Raw genomic sequence first — 20,473 nt, 5'->3', positions numbered from 1 at the left:
ACACACACGAACTAGACCAGCTGAGGGCACGTCCAACATCAGAACCTTCTGTTGCACAATCTTGGGGTCAAGTCTGTATGTTACCTGTTTATTGTGTTGGAATTTTGACGTCAGTTTACTTTTATCTTTTTCTTTTGGCTGCTGCACCTGCAGCATATGGAAGTTTCCGGTCTAGGGGTCGAATCAGAGCTGTGGCTGCCAGCCTACACCACAGCCACAACCCAGGATCTGAGCTGCATCTGCGACTCACACCAGAGCTCAAAGCAGCACCAGATCCTTACCCCACTGAGCCAGGCCAGGGATTGAAGCCACATCCTCATGGACACTATGTCAGGTTCTTAGCCCACTGAGCCACAGTGGGAACTTCTACATCAGTTTGGTTTTCAATTTTTGTTCCTAGTATTATAAATTCTAGTAGAAAGCAGAATGTCAGTAGCTTTGGAAACAACAAACAGTTCAAAATTATTTAGAGTAACTTTCACTTTGCTAGAACATAATTTTTAAAATTACATAGTGAAGTGAAACACACCTGGACAGAGGGTTGCCTGCATTTGGAAATCCTAGGAGAACATTTATAATATTCTGGTTGTAGTGCAAAGTCCAGGAACAGCTGGGTAGGGGTGGGCTCTTGTATCCCATGGGTGAGGATCTAGAGACAGTGATGTGGGTAGAGTAAGCTCACTGTTTTTAAAAGATACTCAGGGAGTTCCCATTGTGGCTCAGCAGGTTAAGAACCTGACTAGTATCCCTGAGGATGCGGGTTCAATCCCTGACCTTGCTCAATGGGTTAAGGATCTGGTGTTGCCTCAAACTGTGGTATGGGTTGCAGATGCCGCTCAGATCCCATGTTGTGGTGGCGGTGGTGTAGGTTGGCTGCTGCAGCTCTGATTGGACCCTTAGCCTAGGAATTTCCATATGCTGCAGGTGCAGCCCGAAAAAGAAAAAAAAAAAAAAAAAAAAAAGACACTCAAAAGCAGCAAATTAAATGGAGAAAGAATGTATTTATTGAGGGCATGTAACTTTAGGCTATAATTACGGTAGTTTGAAAAATCCAGAGGAATTAGAAACCATAAGAAAGGAAAACCCAGGGGAAGGGGTGGACAGGAAGCGTCAGTCATCCTGTCATCACTGGGAACAGCTGATGTGGTATGTCACCTCCTTTCTGTCACATTCATGCAGCAGCCAGGGAGGTCGGTGGAGAACACAGATGGAATGTCAGTCGGGGAAGCAGGCCCGTGGGTGATGAAGAGCCCTGCCCTTGAGCCAGATGGCCTGAGTTTTACATCCTGGCTCTGCCATTTCCTATCTGTGGGACCCAAGCGAGTTTAACTCCCGTGGATCTGTTTATCTGTAAAACTGGGATCACGGTGCTGTCCCCCTTTCAGTGTTCTTGTGGGGGTCACGGGATTAAAACAGTAAACTCACTGATGGCTGGGTCATTAGCAGGGTGAGGTGATCCCGGCACGCGGTGCCAGCCTGATGAGGATGAATCTTGCTTGGTATTTGTGGTTGCAGGAAAGCAGCCCTTTGAGCAGGTAGCTGCCAGGAAGTGAGGTGAGTTTCGTGAGAGGGTAAGCTCTGTGTTCCGTGATTGTCTACATTCGGGTGACCTAATTCTGGGTAATTATGGAAGCAAGATTAATGTAGCTTTCTGGATGTTGGTTTTCTTTTCAGTTATACTTTATTATTTTTTTAATTTTTATTGTTTTTGTTTGAATGGATTGCTGTTGGTTTCAAATTTCTCTTTGTCAAAATTTTATTTATCTCTCTTTTTTTTTTTTTCTTTTTAGGGCTGCAGGTGTGGCATATGGAAGTTCCCAGGCTGGTCAGATTGGAGCTGCAGCTGCCAGCCACAGCCACAGCAATGCCAGATCACAGCCTTTTCTGCAACCTACACTGCAGCTCGTGGCAATGCTGGATCTTTAACCCACTGAGTGAGGCCAGGGATCGAACCTGCATCTTCATGGATACTGGTTGGATTCATTTCCGCTACACCACAACGGGAACTCCTCAGTTATACTTTAACAGTTTCAAATCAACTGCTACTCTATTTCATGGCTTGTATTCTTTAAAATGTGTTTATTTCCATAATATGATAAATGTTGAGAGCTTCCAAGATATTAAGTAAAACTGTTGCCCTGATGATTCTGGTAATATCATAAGTGTCAAAACTCTTTCCCTGATGCTTCGCATTATGTACCAGGCTGCCAGAAAGGTAATAGAATCCTCTCTTAGCAAACGCATCTGGCTAATCAAAATAAAATCTATCTTCCAGACTTTTTACGAGAGAGTTTGGTGGTTAGCTTTGAGCATAATTAAAAGAGTGTATTGTTTGATACCTATTAAAAACAGGAAATCAGGAGGTACAACTGGTTTTCATATATTGTGGGAGGGGGCCAATTTCCTCAACTGTAAATAAGAAGAGGCTAAAGTAAGTTTTCAAGCATAAAATTTTATAGGCACCTGTGCAAGAGCTGAAATAGATTAAACTTAGGTGCCAACAGTTCTGAATTTCTCCAAAGCACCTTTCATTTCTTAACTAAAATCCTAGGTTTTTTAAAGGCCCTCTGTCTTATAATGCATGAAAATGTCTTTTTGCCTTTGTGCTTCTTGGGTAATGGTGGCAGAAAGTGAAGGATGCAACTATCTTGAATTAACAGAATATTAGTGGTTTTATAATAAAGGAAATTATTGAAGGTAAATAGTTATGAGAGGTATCTCTAGTTATGAGAAATCTCTTTGTTTTGTAGAAATTTGAATTTGGGGGGAAAGTTGACAATTTGCAAACAACATCAAAAAATGAAGATGCAGTGAAGGGAACAGGGTGCTCGGTCAGTGTCCCTGGAGTGCTGGCCCCCAGGTCCCCACATCATCCATGTCTTTGCTCTTGATGGTTCCCACATTCCAAACTGTCAGAACGTGGCTGCTAGGTTCTTGCTTTGCTTGAATCATAATTTATGTGTTTAGCAAGAGTATAACCTACAACCACACCTCCAAGTATTGAAGCAGTTATGTTTCAAAAATTAAAGATGTTACAAAGCTCATGTTTCCTTGGTGGGGTCGGAGTGGGGGTGGATAAAGGATTCGTTTTTGTAAGGGTTCTATTTAATGATGATCAGCCCACCTTTGACTCCATGTAACAAACCCTGAACCATACCTATCTGTCCCCTGTAGGTTTACAGAAACAGGTACTGTTTGTTTCGGAGATTCCAGTAGATCAGTTTCCATTAAAACGATCACGATATGTAAATGTCTTAGATGGCTTGCTGGCAGGTGAACCGATACTCATCTGCTTTTCTTTCAGATTCACGAAAAGCTTCACGACTATGAGAAGCAGAGCCCTGTGCCCATCTTGCAGGGGGCGGCAGCCTTGGCCGATGATGTAAGTGTGCCTCTCGGAGCTCAGGGGACCGTCTCCGCCGGCCTGGCTGGGACAGGGCTCCTTCCTGGTGCAGACAGAGGCATGTGATCCTAGGAGTAAAAACCGAAAGAAATTGCTTATATTCCCCAAAGGCCTGTCATTGCTGAGTTTACACTGATTTGGCTGATTTTCATTCCCTTTCCTGTGGCTAGCAATTTTGCATGGAGATTCTCCCTGTGTCCTGCCTTGGGAACTTACTATGTAGCAGAAATTTTAGGCTGGGACTTAGTGGGGAGAGAGATGCTGTTAGCATCTGAGAAAGACAGGCAAGAGAAACGCTCTGGAGAAGCCGAGACAAGTCAGACAGGCTCTCTCGCCCACGGTCTTGACATTGACAGAGACTAGTGTAGGAATGAGGCGGGTGAAATACGCAAAAAGCCGGGTTTGTTTTTAAAATGGATTATAAAGCCTAGCGGTGATTTATGGATATTAGACCTTTCCAAATTACCTTCATCACCAAAAAATAAATTTGAGCAGCCGTTGGCATTGATGGAGTAGTTAATTTCCTGTAGCTATAATTTTATTTTAAATCTGGGGGAGCGAAGTAACTTGCCGTTTCTTACTCTTAACTCTCAGACTCGGATGAATTGAGCACACACCTGGATAAACTATAAAGGACACTGAGCTTGACAAGAAATACATGGAGGGTGGAGGCTGGTTCTAGCGACATCCTCCAGCCCGTCTGTTGCATTTTTCATTTTTTACATCGTTAGGATAAAACAAACAACAGGTTAGGAAGACCTTAGGGCTCTAAGGGTAATGAAAAAAAAAATTGGCCATGTTCAGAGTATGAATTTTCTTTGGTAATACTGTGTATTCTCATTTGGAACATAAAGCATGCGTAATAAATCCCCAAGTTGTGTGTTATCCCTTTAACCCCCGAACATTTTTTTCTTCCATTTGTAGCCACAAAGATTACCAATTACAAGGATGCTGCAATATACATGTTTTATGTTCATTGCAGAACCAAAACACTTGAGAAGGTCTGGAAAAACCAGTTTTAAAACATTTACTATTGAGAGTTCAGGAACATACTTATTTATAAACTGGTGTAACTGAGGCTCAATCCTATTATACAGTATTGTGCTTCTTTTTATGTAAATATAATCTTAGTATTTTTGTAATTCATCAGAGCAATGTATATTTAAATGTTTGATTCAAGGGTGCAAAGAGCCTTTTATGTCTTTTTCTAAGTTAAAAATTCTTTAAACAGTGTTACCTTGAAAAAGGGAAACTGCTTTTTGAACTGTAATCAGGGAATATATCAATTTTATCTGATTTTATTTTTTGTGTATAATTTATATTCTACCCCTCATTTAGAAGTCCTTTCCAGAGCTCAGAACAATTGCCTTTAGTTTGTTAGAAACAATAAGGACAAATGGAAATTTCATGCAGCGTTTTAAGAAGGGTTTTTAAATGAAGGTATATTTACATATTTTTAATTCTGTGCTGCGTTGTTCATAATTCTAGTATTTTTTCTATTCAAATCTTGCTCTTCTTTTCATGAAAATGATATGACCCTTCCTATAGCCTCAAATTTAATCGAAATTTTGATAGGGACAGAGTTCCCACTGTGGTCCAGTGGGTTAAGAATCTGACTGCAGCAGTTCAGGTTGTTGTATAGGCATGGGTTTGATCCCTGGCCTGATGCAGTGGGTTGAAGGATCCGGCATTGCTGCAACTGTGGCTCAGATTCTGTCCCTGGCCTGGGAACTTCCACATGCTGCAGGTGCAGCCATACAAAATAAATTAAAAAAGAAAGAAAGAAATTTTGGTAGGGAGACCTCTTCATGAAGAACACGAGGAAGATTCAAAGTCCCATCCCTTGGAGTTCCCATAGTGGCTCAGTGGAAATGAATCTGACCAGCATCCAAGAAGAAGCAGGTTGGATCCCTGGCCTTGCTCAGTGGGTTAAGGATCCGGCGTTGCCATGAGCTGTGGTGTAGGTCACAGACTCGGCTCGGATCCGGCATTGCTGTGGCTGTGGTGTAGGCCAGCAGCTATAGCTCCGATTTGACCCCCTAGCCTGGGAACTTTCATGTGCCATGGGTGCAGCCCTAAAAAGCCAAAACAACAACAACAACAAAAACCCAAAAAACCAAAGTCCCATCCCTTTCTTTAACTGGAACCGACAAATGAGAATTTATGATCATGCTAGCAGAACAGTCAGCATTTTTGATACCGGCCAACTTGTCAACCTCTTATAAGTCATTTTATGATTAGCCTGGTTTACATTTAACAGACTGTGTAGGTAAACATAATAAAAGTTTCAGATCATTTGCTCTTTTAGAGGCATTCTTGTTCTTTTTACCCCAGCTCTCCAGCAGCAAGCCACTGTGGGTTTTTGGAAACCTGGTGGTTTTCACCACCTCATTCAGAAGTTCTTTTTTGCTGTTTTTTTTCCTTTTTCCTTTTTTTTTTTTTTTTCTTTTTTTTCTGTGTCAGAGCTTGGTCCAGCCCTTTTTACAAGTGGTCCTTTGTCTGCTTGCAAAAGACCATTTTGTAGATGAAGTGCTAGGATCTGCCCTCATTACCGTAAATCAGAAGGTGATCTGGCTGATACAGTTTCTTGAGTGGTGCTCAGCCGGGGCTGGGATCAGGGCCACTGAGTAAGAGCCTCAGAAGAAGAGCCATGATTGATTGTGTTTGCTGTCATGCTGACTTCTCCTTTAATCACCGCGTAGTGGCAGGATGGATCCTCAGCTCCCCCCAGACTAACTCTTGTTGGTGTCACTGTGATCTCCTTGCAGCTGGCAGAGGAACTTCAGAACGGGCCACTAAGCAGTGAGACCAGAGAGCTGTTGAAACTGCTGTCAAAACCCAATGTGAAGGTGAGGACGTGCGACCCCTGTAACAAGTATCTCTGGAAAGAGTCCCTTTCTGGGACTGCAGAGGAGTCCGGTTTTGAGCAGCAATTTTCAAGTAAATGTGTTTTCAACTAGTGCACCGTATTTTAATTGCCCACATCCCATTAGAGAAAAAGAGTTGAGCTGTTGATGATAATGTTGTGACAGTCCACAAAGGACTTAAATTGGGAAGTTGAGGATTTCAGTGGGCGAATAGCATGGAGCGTCAAGGTCATCTTTCTTCTCGAGTCCAGAACACAGGACCTGTTTGTGATTTTCTTCAGGTTCATTTTACTTGGCTAGTGAATGTGCTCCAGCATATTTGACAACAGAATTTGTTTCTCTGTAGGATTTTTTTTTTTTTTTTTTTTTTTTTTTTTGTCTTTTTGCCTTTTCTAGGGCCACTCTTGTGGCATATGGAGGTTCCCAGGCTAGGGGTCTAATCAGAGCTGCAGCCACCAGCCTGCACCACAGCCACAGCAACACGGGATCTGAGCCTCGTCTGCGACCACAGCTCACGGCAACACCAGATCCTTAACCCACTGAGCAAGGGCAGGGATCGAACCTACAACCTCATGGTTCCTGGTCGGATTTGTTAACCACTGCGCCACGACAGGAACTCCTCTGTAGGATTTTTTTCAGCATTTCTCTTCCTTTTCCTCCCCATTTCCTGTCCTTCCTCTACCAGTTTGTGTTTTAATACATCCTGCCATTTTACAGAGCCAAGGAGTTTTCCAGTGTAAAGACCAGTAAACTCTTGGGAGGTCCATTTCAATTCTTCCTGCCATTTTCTTTTCTTTTCTTTTTTTTTTTTTTTTTTTTTTGCTTTTTAAGGCCACATCCATGGCATATGGAGGTTCCTAGGCTAGGAGTTGAATCGGAACTGTAGCTGCCAGCCTATGCCACAGCCACAGAACACAGGATCCAAGCTGCATCTGAGACTTATGCCACAACTCACGGCAATGCCGGATTCTTAACCCACTGAGCGAGGCCAGAGATGGAACCCAAGTCCTCATGGATACTAATCAGCTTCGTTAACCACTGAGCCATGATGGCAACTCCCTTCCTGCCATTTTCTTTGCAAGTTCATCACTCATTTTTCCTCCAAGTGTGATTAGTCAGCAGAAGGCATTTGGAAAATTTCCTGTGAATTCTGAGGTCATTAATGCATGAAATCCCATAACCTACATATTTTGGACTTGATAGTACTGCAAATGTATGTAAAATACTGTTCCAGGAGTCAGGATTACATGTGGACTGGTAATTATGTAATTTAAATGATTAGTTATATCACAGTTTCTGTTAATGCTCTGTATACTGTTGAATGAAAATGGGAACACCTAGGAGTTCCCATTGTGGCCTTGTCATGAACTGTGGTGTAGGGATCCAAGCCACATCTGTGACCCACACCGCAGTTTATGACTATGCCAGATCCTTAATGCAGTGAGTGGGGCCAGGGACTGAACCTGCAACCTCATGGATACTAGTCGGGTTCATTACCACTAAGCTGCAATGGGAAATCCTAGCTGCCAGCCTGCGCCACAGCCACAGCACTTCAGGTTCTGGCGTTGCTGTAACCTGTGGTGTAGTCTCAGACGCGGTTCAGATCTGATATTCACCGGACCACGGGGAGGGTAGCTGGGAGCTTGGTAAGCTCCTGATTGAGAATGGCATGCAAGAAATACAGATTGCAGGTAAGGTGAAAGTCCCACAAAGAAAATCACTTGTCCAGTCCGAGGACGTTAAATCAGCTGTATATGGTTGGACAGTAGCTTATGAAAGAGGAAGGGCAAGAGTTTAGGGCAGCAGGAGAGCCTTTGAGTAGGGGACCTACGTCCGGGTTTGCCCAGGACAGTCTGGTTTTCGCCCATAGTTCCGCTGTTATTAATGGCCTACCCTCCCACCCCGGTTTTTCGTTTGTTTTGCTTTTGGGAGGCTGCACCCACGGCATATGGAAGTTCCCAGACTAGGGGTCGCATCAGAGCTGCAGCTGCCACCTACACCACAGCCACAGCCACAGCCACAGCCACGTGGGATCCAAACCATGTCTGTGGCCTGCACTGCAGCTCATGGTAACACTGGATCCTTAACTATTGAGCAGGGCCAGGGATCGAACCTGCATCCTCATGGATACTAGTCAGGTTTGTTACTGCTGAGATGAGAGAGCTCCCTATTTTTTTTTAAAGTTTTTTTTTTTTAAGTTTTATTGAAGTATAGTTAATTTGCAAAGCTGTGATAATTTCTGCTGTACAATAAAGTGACCCAGTCATACACATACATATATCCATTCTCTTTCCGATTGTTTTCACACATGGATTATCACCGAAGACTGGGTAGAATTCTCTGTGCTCAACATCTGTTGGCCATATACCTCAGTGCCCATATGTCCCCAGTCCATCCCTCCCCATCCCCACCCATCCTCCTTGGTAACCCCCTAAGTTTTTCAGTGTCTGTGATTCTTTTCTTTTCTTTTCTTTCTTTTTTTTTTTTTGTCTTTTTAGAGTCACACTCGTGGCATATGGAGGTTCCCAGGCTAGGGGTCTAATTGGAGCTGTAGCTGCTGGCCTACACCTATGCCAGAGCCACAGCAAAGTGGGATCTGAGCTGCGTCTGTGACTCACACCACAGCTCACATCAACGCCAGATCCTTAACCCACTGAGTGAGGCCAGGGATCGAACCCACAACCCCATGGTTACTAGTTGTGTTTGTTAACCACTGAGCCATGGTGGGAACTTCTGGTGTCTGTGATTATTTTCTCTTTTGCAAATAAGTTGATTTGTATCCCCCCTTTTTTAACATTCAACGTATAAATGATATCATGTGATGTTTGTCTTTCACTGTCTGACTAACTTCACTTGGTACGAGAATCTCTAGGTCTATCCACGTTGCTGCAAATAAATAGCCTCCCTTTTACTTCCAGGTGTTTCCTTAGTTAGATGATAAGTGAAATGGCTGCTCTAATTGTGAGCCTGTGAAAACATTTGGATTGCATCCTAAGAGCAGTGGAAAGTTATTGGAAGGATTGAAATAAGTAGGTGACACAATCACTCTGAACATAGCACACACAGCAGGTTCATGGGGTGTGGGTGGTGCAGGGTAGGAAGAGCGGGTGGAGGAGGGCAAGTTCAGAGCCTGTGAAACTATTCTGGTGGAACATGACTGCGGTTCTCACAAAGGATGTGAGGGATGGAGGCAAGGAAATGGGGGATGGATGGAATTGGGCGTAACTTCAATATGAGATGTTGGGACAACTGGTTAATTATTTGGGGAAAATAAGAAAGACTCCTATGTGAATGAATTCCAAGTAGATTAAAGATCAAAGTGTAAAAATTAAACCATGGAGTTTCTGTTGTGGCTTAGCGGAAATGAATCTGGCTAGAGTCCATGAGGACACAGGTTCAATCCCTGGCCTCAATCAGTGGATTAAGGATCCAGTGTTGCCATGAGCTATGGTGTAGGCTAGTGGTACAGGCTGCAGATGTGGCTCGGATCTGGCACGGCTATGGCTATGGCATAGGCCGGCATCTACAGCTCTGATTCAACCCCTAGCCTGGGAACCTCCCTATGCCATAGGTGTGACTCTATAAAGACCAAAAAAAAAAAAAATCATAATCATGGGATAGTGAAAAAGCATTTACAACCTCAGGGACAGGTTCAGGGACAGATGGACACATACACACACATTTACTGAAAAAGTTTTTAAAAATCCATACATGAGGTTAAAGCAATAACCTTATAAATGATTTATGATATTGTCTTTAATAAGGTGTGATAGTTATTTTGACTTTAATTTTACCTTTTACAATGTGACTTGATCAAAACTTTAAAATGAACAGAAAAAAGTAATCGTATTTTGAATTCAGACTATGGAAAAGGAGAAGCCCCTGTTCTTGTTGCTTTATTAGTGAAGATGAACACTGTTTCACATGCTTAATGAAGTTTATTTCTTCAGTTAGTTGTGTTCATATACCGTTAGGAGTAACTACTATTTTATTTTATTTTTATTTTTTTTGGCTGCACCTGCGGCACATGGAATTTCCCAGGCCAGGGATCGAACCTTCACCAAAGCAGCAACCCAAGCCGCTGCAGTGACAATGCCTGATCCTAAACCTGCTGTGCCACGAGAGAACTCCAGCAGGTCTCTACTCCTAAATGGCTGCATTACCTTTCATTTTTGTTTGTGATATTATACATACATTCCCCCCCCCCCCCCCATTATAAGTAGGGTATAAAATGTGCTACTTACTGTATTGGATTATACCTAGTCTTTGAATCTTTGAATGAGTTGTTCAGTTGCCACATACCAAAAAATAAAATTATTCAATAATGTCTACACAAACCCAGTCTTATTGTCCAGATCTTAAAGTCCAGGAAAAATAGCTCATTATGGAAGAAACTACATGATGAGAAAAGGGTGATGGCCGTGTCACAGAAGGCCCACATAAATGTCCCAGGTTCTAAAAGCTTGCTGCAGTGGTGGAGGGGCAGAAACAGTAATACTAGTGGCATTTAGGGACATTGATGAGGGACTTTGTTTCCAGGGAAAGCAAAGAGTCATAAATAAATAAAAACCACTCCTAGGCATCACATTGCCATATTAAAGGCAAATCAGCCTCTCTGAGTTGTAATTCAGTGGCTCATTTTTGATAGAGGTGAAGTGACATCATCTCAAGGACATGGTATTATAATTTAGGAAGTCGGGAAATTTGGTAGATTTTTAAAAGGGCAATAAAATAAAAAGATTTGTTGTAATTTTTCAGCTTTCCAAAACATTCACTTACCAGAAATTACTCACTGCCCCGGCATGCAGAATGGATGAGACTTCATTAAAGTAGCTAAAGGGGAACATTATGCTTCCTTCTGGAGGAATAAATCAGGGATACTCATCCTTCTGGGTTAGATACTTAATTCTAAGGACCTGACAGATATTTAGGACATAGAATTGACTCCAGGGGGTACAAGGCACTGAGAGCTTGTGAGCCTGATGAGTTACAAAGCCCACTGTTCAATTTCCTGTGGATTCTTTTAAGCAACAGGTAAACCCATCAGTTGTGATTGGTGGTTATGGCATATGGAAACACAATTTTCATTTAGGTATTGCCTTCTGAGAGGAAAATCTGTATAGTGAAGAATAAAGTCACCATGGTTAAAACAGAAAAATGGAATACCATGTTACTTTCAGCTGTCCAAAATAAAAATGTTGCTAACCAAAACTATTTATAAAGCAAAAAATGTTCAAAATGTTGAATTTGATGGGTAGATCTTAAGAGTATTTTTTTTGAATCCAGATATAAAAATGAACACAAAGCTAAGGAGGAAAGATACATAGCAGGTGTTTTAATATTGCCTAACAGCTATAATATTCACTTTATTTTAAAATATGTTCATTAGTGAGCCTTGCTATTCTTACTCTAATTACATGACAATTACAGTAGATACCCAGGTTATTTCTGGTGCCTTTTATTCCTCTTTATAAATCTGTGTTCCCATCTGCAGTTATTCTTCCTGTCAGAAAGACTTCTCATAACGTTTTTGGTAATGCAAATCTGCTGGCGAAGAATTCCTCCAGCTTTTGTATGTCTTTAAAAAGTCTTCAACATTCTTTCTTTTTTAAAAGGTATTTTTGCTGGGTATAGAATTTTAGGTTGACCATAGTTTTATTTGAGTATTTTCAAGGTGTCGCCCTGTTGCCTTGGGGCTGACATTGTTTCTCGTGGAGAGTGTGTAGTCATTTTAAAATCCTTTTTCTTTTGTATGTACTGTGCTTTGTTTCCTTCACCTGATTTTAAGATATTCCCTTTCTCACTGGTTGTAAGCAGTTTGGTGTTAATTCTTCTCCCTTTCCTTTGCTTGCTTACATTGAACTTCTTGAGCATATGGGGTCCCTCCCCCCATCAAATTTGGAATAATTTTCTTCCATATTTCTTCAGAAATTTTTAGGACCTCTCCTATCTTTAGGATGCTGATTAGGTGTATATAATAGAAGTTGTCCCGCAGCTCAGTAGTGAGTGGTCTGTTCCTGATTTTTCATCCTATTTTCTCTTTGTGTTTCATTTTAGATGGTTTTATTGCTTTGTCTACAGGTATTTTATTCAGTGTACTTTTTTTTTCATTTCAAACATTGTACCTTGTATCTCTAGAAGCCTGATCTGAGTCTTTTTTTGTACATTCCAAGTCTCATGTTCAGCCCTTCCTTTAACTTTTTGAACACTTGGAATACAGTTATAGTAACAACTTAATTTTCTTGTCTGTAATCTATTTATGTAATTTTAGGATTTGGTTCTATATAATTCTATCATCTGCATAAATTTGGGGGGTTTAGTTTTATAGCTTTATTGTTTTCTTCATTTTGAGCAGTGGTTTCTACTTTTTTACACGCCTGGTCATTTTTATGATTAGACAGGATTGGGCATGTTCAGGGTGGTATGTCTCTAGACATGCCTGTTAGTTTTTGATTGACTGTCAGTCATGAGTTTTACAGTGTTTGATGCTAGATATTGCTGTATTTTTATAGATAATATTCTTGAATTTACATTATGCAGTTATGTTTCTTGGAAACATTTTGATCTTTCAGAGACTTGCTTTTAGGCTTTGTTAAATGAGATTTTAGCTGCTTTTCATCTTGGCTAAGACTGTACCCCTCTGTTAACTTTCCTCAATGTCCATGAATTGTGAGGTTTTTCCTTGTAACTGGTGGGAATGGGAGCTATTCCTGTCCCATGTGAACTTCAGGGATTGTTCCCTGTAATGAATTTTAGGACTGGATAATTATGGGGGAAGGGGGTAGCTTGTCCTGTATGGCATCAGATGCTTAGAAGCATCTCTGGCCCCTGTGCAGTAGGTGGCAATCTCTTGAATTTGTGATAAACCAAAGATGTCCCCTCGTGACTCCTGAGGCAGGGGGTAAATTCACCCTTAGAACCTCAGAACCATTGCACTTTGGCAGTTTTTCCATGCACACCTGGGCTGAGGACCCATGGACCTCTGCATCTCTACAGCTATCTCCATTCTTACACTGCCCCTGAGACCATTCGCTCCTTGACCAGCCGCTTGAGCCCCAGCTCTGTTGTCTCAACTCAGGGACAGCACAGGGTTCTGCCTGGGTTCCTCCTCTGAATCACAGCCAGGAAGCCCCTCCAGGCAGTAATAAGCAGGGGCACGTTTAGGTCCACAGTTTTGTCTGATCTCTCTCGGCCACTCTCTTTCCTTGTCTCGTGTCCAGTGGCTTCAAAAACTGCCTCATTATCTTTTTGTTTGTTTGTTTCCTCCAACGAGTCACTATCAACTTCATGTTGGTTCTCATCCTCATTCTTGAAGCATACTTTTCTCAGATACACAATTCTGGGTTGGCTCTTATGTTCTCTTAGCACTTTCAAGCTGTTCTAACTTCTGGTTACATGGCTGCTCATCAGTCAGTTCTCAATTAGTTTTTTGCTTTCTTATGATCTGTGTTTTTCTCTCTGACAGTTTTGGGCACTACTTTCTGCCTCTGGCATTCCACAGTTTCACTGTGGTGTACTTAAGCATGGGTTTACTTTCATTGCTCCTGCTTCCTAAAGGATGCACTGGGCTTCCCAAGTCTTCAGATTTTGTCTCTCATCAATTATCAAAAACTTGCATTGATTATCTCTTCAGATATTGTATCATCTTGATGATATTCATTCTTTTCCCTTTGAAACTTTCGTTGGGAAAAAAAAAAGCACCAATCACAGAGGAAGTAACATTATTGGGCTCATTCATCTGGATCCTTTTTGGTCACAAAACACTAATAAGAAAGTTAAAGAGGAGTTCCCGTGGTGGCTCAGTGGTTAAGGAATCCAACTAGGAACCATGAGGTTGCGAGTTTGATCCCCGGCCTTGCTCAGTGGGTTAAGGATCCAGCATTGCCTTGAGAGATGGTGTAGGCCAGTGCCTACAGCTCCAATTAGACCCCTAGGCTGAGAACCTCCATATGCCACAGAAGTGGTCCTAGAAAAGGCAAAAAAAGACAAAAAAAAAAAAAAAAAAAGAAAGTTAAAGAGTAAGCTACCAAATGGAAGAACGTATTTGTGGCAGCTGTAAAAAAACAAAGGCCTGCATACAGTGTATCACAAAGAATTTCTACAAATTAAGGGAGTTCCCATTGTGGCTCAGCAGGTTATGAACCTGACTAGTATCCATGAGGACTGTGGGTTCGATTCCTGGCCTCACTCAGTGGATTAAGGATGTGAACTGTGGTGTAGGTTGCTGATGAGGCTAGAATATGGCGTTGCTGTGGCTGTGGTGTAGGCCGGCAGCCCCGATTTAACCCCTACCCTGGGAACTTCCATGTGCCAAAAGTGCGGCCCTTAAAAAAAAAAAAAAAAAAAAAATTCCTACAATTCAAGAAGAAAAAAGGCCTCCGGAATAGAAAAAGGTGCAAAGATCTTGAATAGGCATTTCACAAAAGATATTAAGAGTTATAAGAAAAATGAAATTTCAACCACAAGAAGTACCATGATACACTCAGAATGGCCACATTTAAACTAATACTGTAAACGGTTGAACCACGGGACATGGATCTGCCTGTGATGAACAACCCAGACATTCTACCCTTGAGTATACTAAACCCCAGTTTAGGTATCTGTGCATCAACAGATATGACATATTTACAGCAACACCATTTATGACAGCTAAAAGCCAGAAACAACCTCGGTGTCCCTCAAAGGCATGGTGGGTACAGAGACCATGCAACGGAGCGCCCAGTGCAGTAAATCTCACTAACTTAGTCTCTGGGGAAGAAAGACTGTCTACTTGCGTGTCTGTTTATGCAGTATTTAAATAGAGGCAGAACTATGATCTTCCCCCAGAATAGAGGCTATGATGACTAGGAAGGGGCATGCTTGGGGAGTCTAGGGTGCAGGTAATGTTGTGTTTCTTTTTGGGGGGTACTTATGTGGACATACTCATTTCAAAGACTTTCGTGCTAGATGCTTATGAATTGTGTACTTTTCCATATATATGTTATTGTTGATGAGCTGAATTAAAAAGTAGCCACCATCTCTTTGCCATCTTAGAGCTTCCGTTTCATAAATAGCTGATATTAGATATATGCACATAAGGAGTTCCTGTTGTGCCTCAGCAGTAATGAACCTGACTGATATCCATGAGGATGTGGGTTTGATCCCTGTCCCCACACAGTGGGTTGAAGGATCCGGCATTGCTGTGAGCTGTGGTGTAGGTCTCCGATGAGACTTGGATATGGTGTGGCTGTGGCTGTGGTGTAGGCGGGCAGTTTCCGTTTGACCCCTAGCCTGGAAGTTTCCATGTGCCACGGGTGTAGCCCTAAAAAAATAATAAATTAAAAATAAAAATAAGTATATGGACATAAAAATGTAAATATGGGGGTTCCTGCTGTGCTGCAGCAGGTTAATCGTTGTCTTTGCAGTGACGAGGGTTCAATCCTTGGCTCCGGTGCAGTGGGTCAAAGGATCCGGCATTGCTGCAGCTATGGTGTAGGTCACAACCATGGCTCAGATTTGACCCCTGGCCAGGGAACTTCCATGTGCCATGGGTACAGCCAAAAAGAAAAAAAAAAAAAAATGTAACTGTGGTTAAAAGCGATGAGCATATATGAAGGCCAAGAAGATGGTGGTGCAAGACTGAGTATCCCCTGGCTCTCCTTGTATATTGGGTGTGTTTGGGCCAGGCCTCCATGAGCAAGAGTGACGAGGAGAGTGCATACAAGATAAGATTGGAGGAGTTCCCGTCGTAGCGCAGTGCTTAACGAATCCGACTAGGAACCATGAGGTTGCGGGTTCGGTCCCCGGCCTTGCTCAGTGGGTTAAGGATCTGGCGTTGCCGTGAGCTGTGGTGTAGGTTGCAGACACGGCTTGGATCCTGAATTGCTGTGGCTCTGGTGTAGGCTGGCAGCTACAGCTCTGATTCGACCCCTAGCCTGGCAACCTCCATATGCCGCGAAAGCGGCCCTAGAAAAAAGGCAAAAAGACAAAAAAAAAAAAAAAAGATAAGATTGGAGTGATTGCCAGTTGAAAGTCTGGACTCAGTCACCCCTAAAAGTAGTGACATGAAAGCGTTCCAGTGCTTTTCTTATCTTGGGTCTCTAATGACAATAGGACAGTGTTGTGTGGAGTTTTATCATCATTAATAGTTGTGACTAGAAATACTATTATTCTTTTACACATATATTTTTCACTCATTACACAAAATAATTTAAAAGTGAGAAGATGGGAGTTCCTCTTGTGGCTCAGCAATAACAAACCCGACTAGTATCCCTGAGGACACGGGTTCCATCCTTGGCCCTGCTCAGCAGATTAAGGATCTGGCAACACCCTAAGCTGTGGTGCAGGTCGCAGACGCAGCTTGGAGCTGGTGTTGCTGTGGCTGTGGTGTAGGCCTGCAGCTTCAGCTCCGATTTCAACCCCTAGCCTGGAAACTTCCATATGCTATGGGAGTGGCCCTAAAAAAACCCCCAAAAAACAAAGTGAGCAAACGAGTGAAAGTGGAGTTCTCTTGGGGCGCAGTGAATAAAGGATCCTGCATAGTCACTTTAGTGGCTCTGGTCACTGCTGTGGTGCAGGTTTGATTCTAGGCTGAGGAATTTCCACATGCCACGTGCTCAGGCAAAAAATAAAAAGTATGAAACTAGTCAGTCATGCTGATCACTTGCTTCTGTGTTTTCTTCTAACAGAAGCAAAGGAAAAGTATGTAAGTAGTTTTCTCAGATTCCTACTAGCCTCATTTTCTCTTCTTTTAACAAGTAACCCCCCCCCCCCTCACCTCCCCAAACTGCCACCTTTCTAAGGATGAGCCAGAGAACACCCAGGTGAGAAGATGTACTTTCTCCCAGTTCTTGTCCATTAACGGCTGAGCAGAGCTGCCTCTGCTATTTTATTTATTTATTTATTTTCTTTTAAGCACTGCACTTGCAGCATATGGAAGTTCTCAGGCTAGAGGTCAAATCAGAGCTGCAGCTGCCACAGCCACTGCAATGCCAGATGCTTAATCCACTGAGCGAGGCCAGGGATCGAACCTGCATCCTCATGGATACTAGTCAGGTTCATTTCCGCTGAGCCACAACAGGAACGCCTGCCTCTGCTCTTCCACATATACCCCATCTGTGAGCGGCTCCTTTCCCAGCAGTTATCTTCTTGCCACTGCTGTGTCGGATTTGCACCATCGGTGTGCTTTTCCATATAGTGGGCTGTGTGGGTCATATTTGACTACCATCTTTACCTCGACTTTCACAGGCGCTGCTGTCTGCACATGACACTGTGGCTCAGAAGAGTTATGATCCGGTGTTGCCTCCCATGCCTGAAGATATTGATGATGAGGAAGACTCAGTAAAAATCATTCGTCTGGTCAAAAACAGAGAACCACTGGTGAGTGCCAGTCTACATCTTGTGCTCAGAGAGGAGTAGATGTCATGATAAAGCCATATCTGATGGGACCATACCGTTTGTTCCTGGAGACCCTGGGCCAGGAATCAGATCTGAGTTGCAGTTGTGACCTATGTCGCTGGATCCTTTAACCCACTGTGCTGGGCTGGGGATCGAACCCGTGTCCTGGTGCTACAGAGATGCTTAGATCCCATTGGGCCACAGTGGGAATTCCTCTTCCTCTCTTTAAAGTATGCTTCCTTGGAGTTCCCATCGTGGCACAGTGGTTAACGAATCCAACTAAGGAACCATGAGGTTGAGGGTTCAATCCCTGGCCTCGCTCAGTGGGTTAAGGATCCAGCGTTGCTGTGAGCTGTGGTGTAGGTCGCAGATGCAGCTCGGATCCCGCGTTGCTGTGGCTCTGGCGTAGGCCGGTGGCTACAGCTCCGATTAGACCCCTAGCCTGGGAACCTCCATGTGCCGCGGGAAGTGGCCCTAGAAAAGGCAAAAAGACAAAAAAAAAAAAAAAAAAAAAAAAAGTATACTTCCTCTGTGTCCTCAAACTTTCAAATAAATGGAGCATTCACCTGTAAGAATATGATTTAGAAAAATTAAACTGGAGCCAAATAAAATGACAGGCATTCTTTGGTTATAAATTGCATTCATTTTTATTTTTATTTATTTATTTTTTGTCCTTTTTAGGGCTGTACCTGCTGCATATAGAGGTTCTCAGGCTGGGGGTCTAATTGGAGCTGTAGCCACCGGCCTACGCCAGAGCCACAGCAGTGCCAGATCCGAGCTGCGTCTGTGACCTACACCACAGCTCACGGCAACGCCGGATCCTTAACCCACTGAGCGAGGCCAGGGATCAAACCTGCATCCTCATGGATGCTAGTCAGATTGGTTTCCACTGAGCCACGATGGGAACTCCCCAGTTTCCTTTTTAGATCCTTCAGGAGGAAGGCAGCCCTGGCTGACCCCTTGATTTTGGCTCATCATTTTCATTTTCGCCTTCCCCCCTCCAGAGCTGTAATATATGTTATATTTATGTTGTATCAAGCCACTGAATTTGTGGGCACTTGTTAACAGCAGTGTATATCTGTATTTTTATGAACGTACATTCAAAAGAAAAATAAACATCATACACAATCTAGCAGTTGGCTTTCCATGTATTGTGGCCCATTTATTGTATTTAAGACATTTTTATGTTCTCAATGCAAATGGCAGTTGATAAGATAGTAGCTGCTGGGCACCATTTCTGTACTTTACATACTGGTTCTCTTCAATCCTCAGAGGTGGTGCCATTCTTGTATTTTGACAGCCTAAGAAACTGATCTTCAAAGCAGTAAAGCAATTGAATGATAGAACCAGGATCCAAACTCAACTCTTTTTCTTCCAATACTAGTTTTTTTCTTCTATGCCACATTCTGTATTATTTGTATATCCAGGGGATATTATAAGCATTTATCAGAATTGTTCCGTTTCTGGTTTCATGGTGTAATCTGACCACTTCGTAAAGTACTTATTAGCATTTTCCTCTCCACTTCCCTTCTAATTTGGGGTTTTTAAAAATTTTGGTTCATGGGAGTTCCCATTGTGGCTCAGTGGAAACCAATCTGACTAGCATCCATGAGGATGCAGGTTTGATCCCTGGCCTCGCTCAGTGGGTTAAGGATCCGGCGTTGCCGAGAGCTGTGGTGTAGGTCACAGACGCAGCTCGCATCTGGCGCTGCTGTGGCTCTGGCATAGGCCGGTGGCTACAGCTCCAATTAGACCCCCAGCCTGAGAACCTAGCCTCCTCCCTCAGTGGGTTAAGGATCCTGAGTTGCTGTGGCTGTGGTGTAGACTGCAGCTGTGGCTTCGATTCAATCCCTAGCCAAGGAACTTCCAAACGCTGTGGTTGTGGCTGGAAAAAGAAAAAGAAAGAAAAAAAAAGAAAATTTAGTTCGCAGTTCCCACTCTGGCACAGTGGGTTAAGAATCTGATTGCAGCAGCTCAGGTTGATGCAGAGGCGCAGGTTCAATACCTGGCCTGGTGCAGTGGGTTAAAGGATCTAGCATTGCTGCAGCTGCAGCTCAGTTTCAGTCCCTAGCCTGGGGAACCTCCATGTGCTGAGGGTAAGGCCAGGAAAAAAAAAAAAAAAAAAGATTTTTAGTTCCATTTCATTTCATCCATAATTCCCATCTGCTTATCTGCCCATTCTTACAGAAACTAATTCTTTTTTTCTCTTTATTTCTTAGTTTTTTAAAAGTGAATTAGTAGGAAGTTACCATTGTGGCCCAGCAGTAATGAGCCTGACTGGTATCCATGAGAGTGTGGGTTCAACCCCTGCCCTCGCTCAGTGTGTTGAGGTTCTATTCTTGCTGTAAGCTATGGTGTACAGCTGTGGTGTAGGTTACACACATGGCTTGGATCCCACATTGCTGTGCCTGTGGTGTAGGCTGGCAGCTGCAGCTCCAATTCGACTTCTAGCCTGGGAACTTCCATATGCCTTGGGTACAGACCTAAAAAGCAAAAAAAACCCCAAAAAACAAAAAGTGAATTAGTAAAAGGTTCTTTTCACCAACATATGTAGTTAACTTTTTTAAACTGTAGGTTTTGGTTTTCTTTCTGTCTTTCTTTCTTTCTTTTTTTTTTTTTTTTTTTCTTTTTCTTTTTTGACCGTGCCCACTGCATGTAGAAGTTCCCAGGCCAGGGATCGAACCTGAAACTGTACCACAGCAGTGACCTGAGCCACAGCAGTGACATGCTGGGCCACCAGGGAACGCCCAAGTTTTCTATATTTAATGCAATTCAAAGTAATTTTGAGTACTTTTAAATTACTTTATTTTTTAAGATTTTTATTTTT

At 42.8% G+C, this 20,473-nt stretch overlaps 1 protein-coding gene and 1 long non-coding RNA gene across 16 annotated transcripts in view; one reads left to right on the top strand and one right to left on the bottom strand.

Annotated features, from left to right (window-relative positions):
- MPP7 (MAGUK p55 scaffold protein 7) overlaps window positions 1-20,473 on the top strand; it is a 345,564-nt gene that overhangs the window by 234,576 nt on the left and 90,515 nt on the right. For 13 of the 15 annotated variants that reach the window (XR_014817810.1, XR_014817813.1, XR_014817812.1 and 10 more), the window contains 3 exons: window positions 3,305-3,382; window positions 6,172-6,252; window positions 17,497-17,628. Coding sequence is in view for 10 of the 15 variants with exons in the window: in XM_021064734.2 (XP_020920393.1) it covers window positions 3,305-3,382; window positions 6,172-6,252; window positions 17,497-17,628 (291 nt within the window). In the remaining 5 variants the exon portion in view is untranslated. Of the gene's footprint in view, window positions 1-3,182; window positions 3,383-5,310; window positions 5,525-6,134; window positions 6,253-17,496; window positions 17,629-20,473 lie in introns of those variants that run through there. The other 2 variants (XM_084979996.1, XM_084979995.1) reach the window with 2 other exon arrangements.
- On the bottom strand, window positions 7,055-14,280 carry LOC146399476 (uncharacterized). Its single transcript, XR_014817820.1, has 2 exons — window positions 8,402-14,280; window positions 7,055-7,288 (listed from the first exon to the last, which is right to left on the bottom strand). It is a non-coding gene; the product is annotated as an uncharacterized LOC146399476 (long non-coding RNA).

This window comes from Sus scrofa, chromosome 10 (assembly GCF_054392235.1).
Source record: "Sus scrofa isolate SSC_HxYL_T2T_F1_AM1 chromosome 10, Sscrofa_HxYL_maternal_Yorkshire_Landrace_v2.0, whole genome shotgun sequence".
Taxonomy (NCBI): Eukaryota; Metazoa; Chordata; class Mammalia; order Artiodactyla; family Suidae; genus Sus; species Sus scrofa.
Note: the sequence above shows the minus strand (reverse complement) of the source record. Positions and strands in the feature narration are given on the sequence as shown.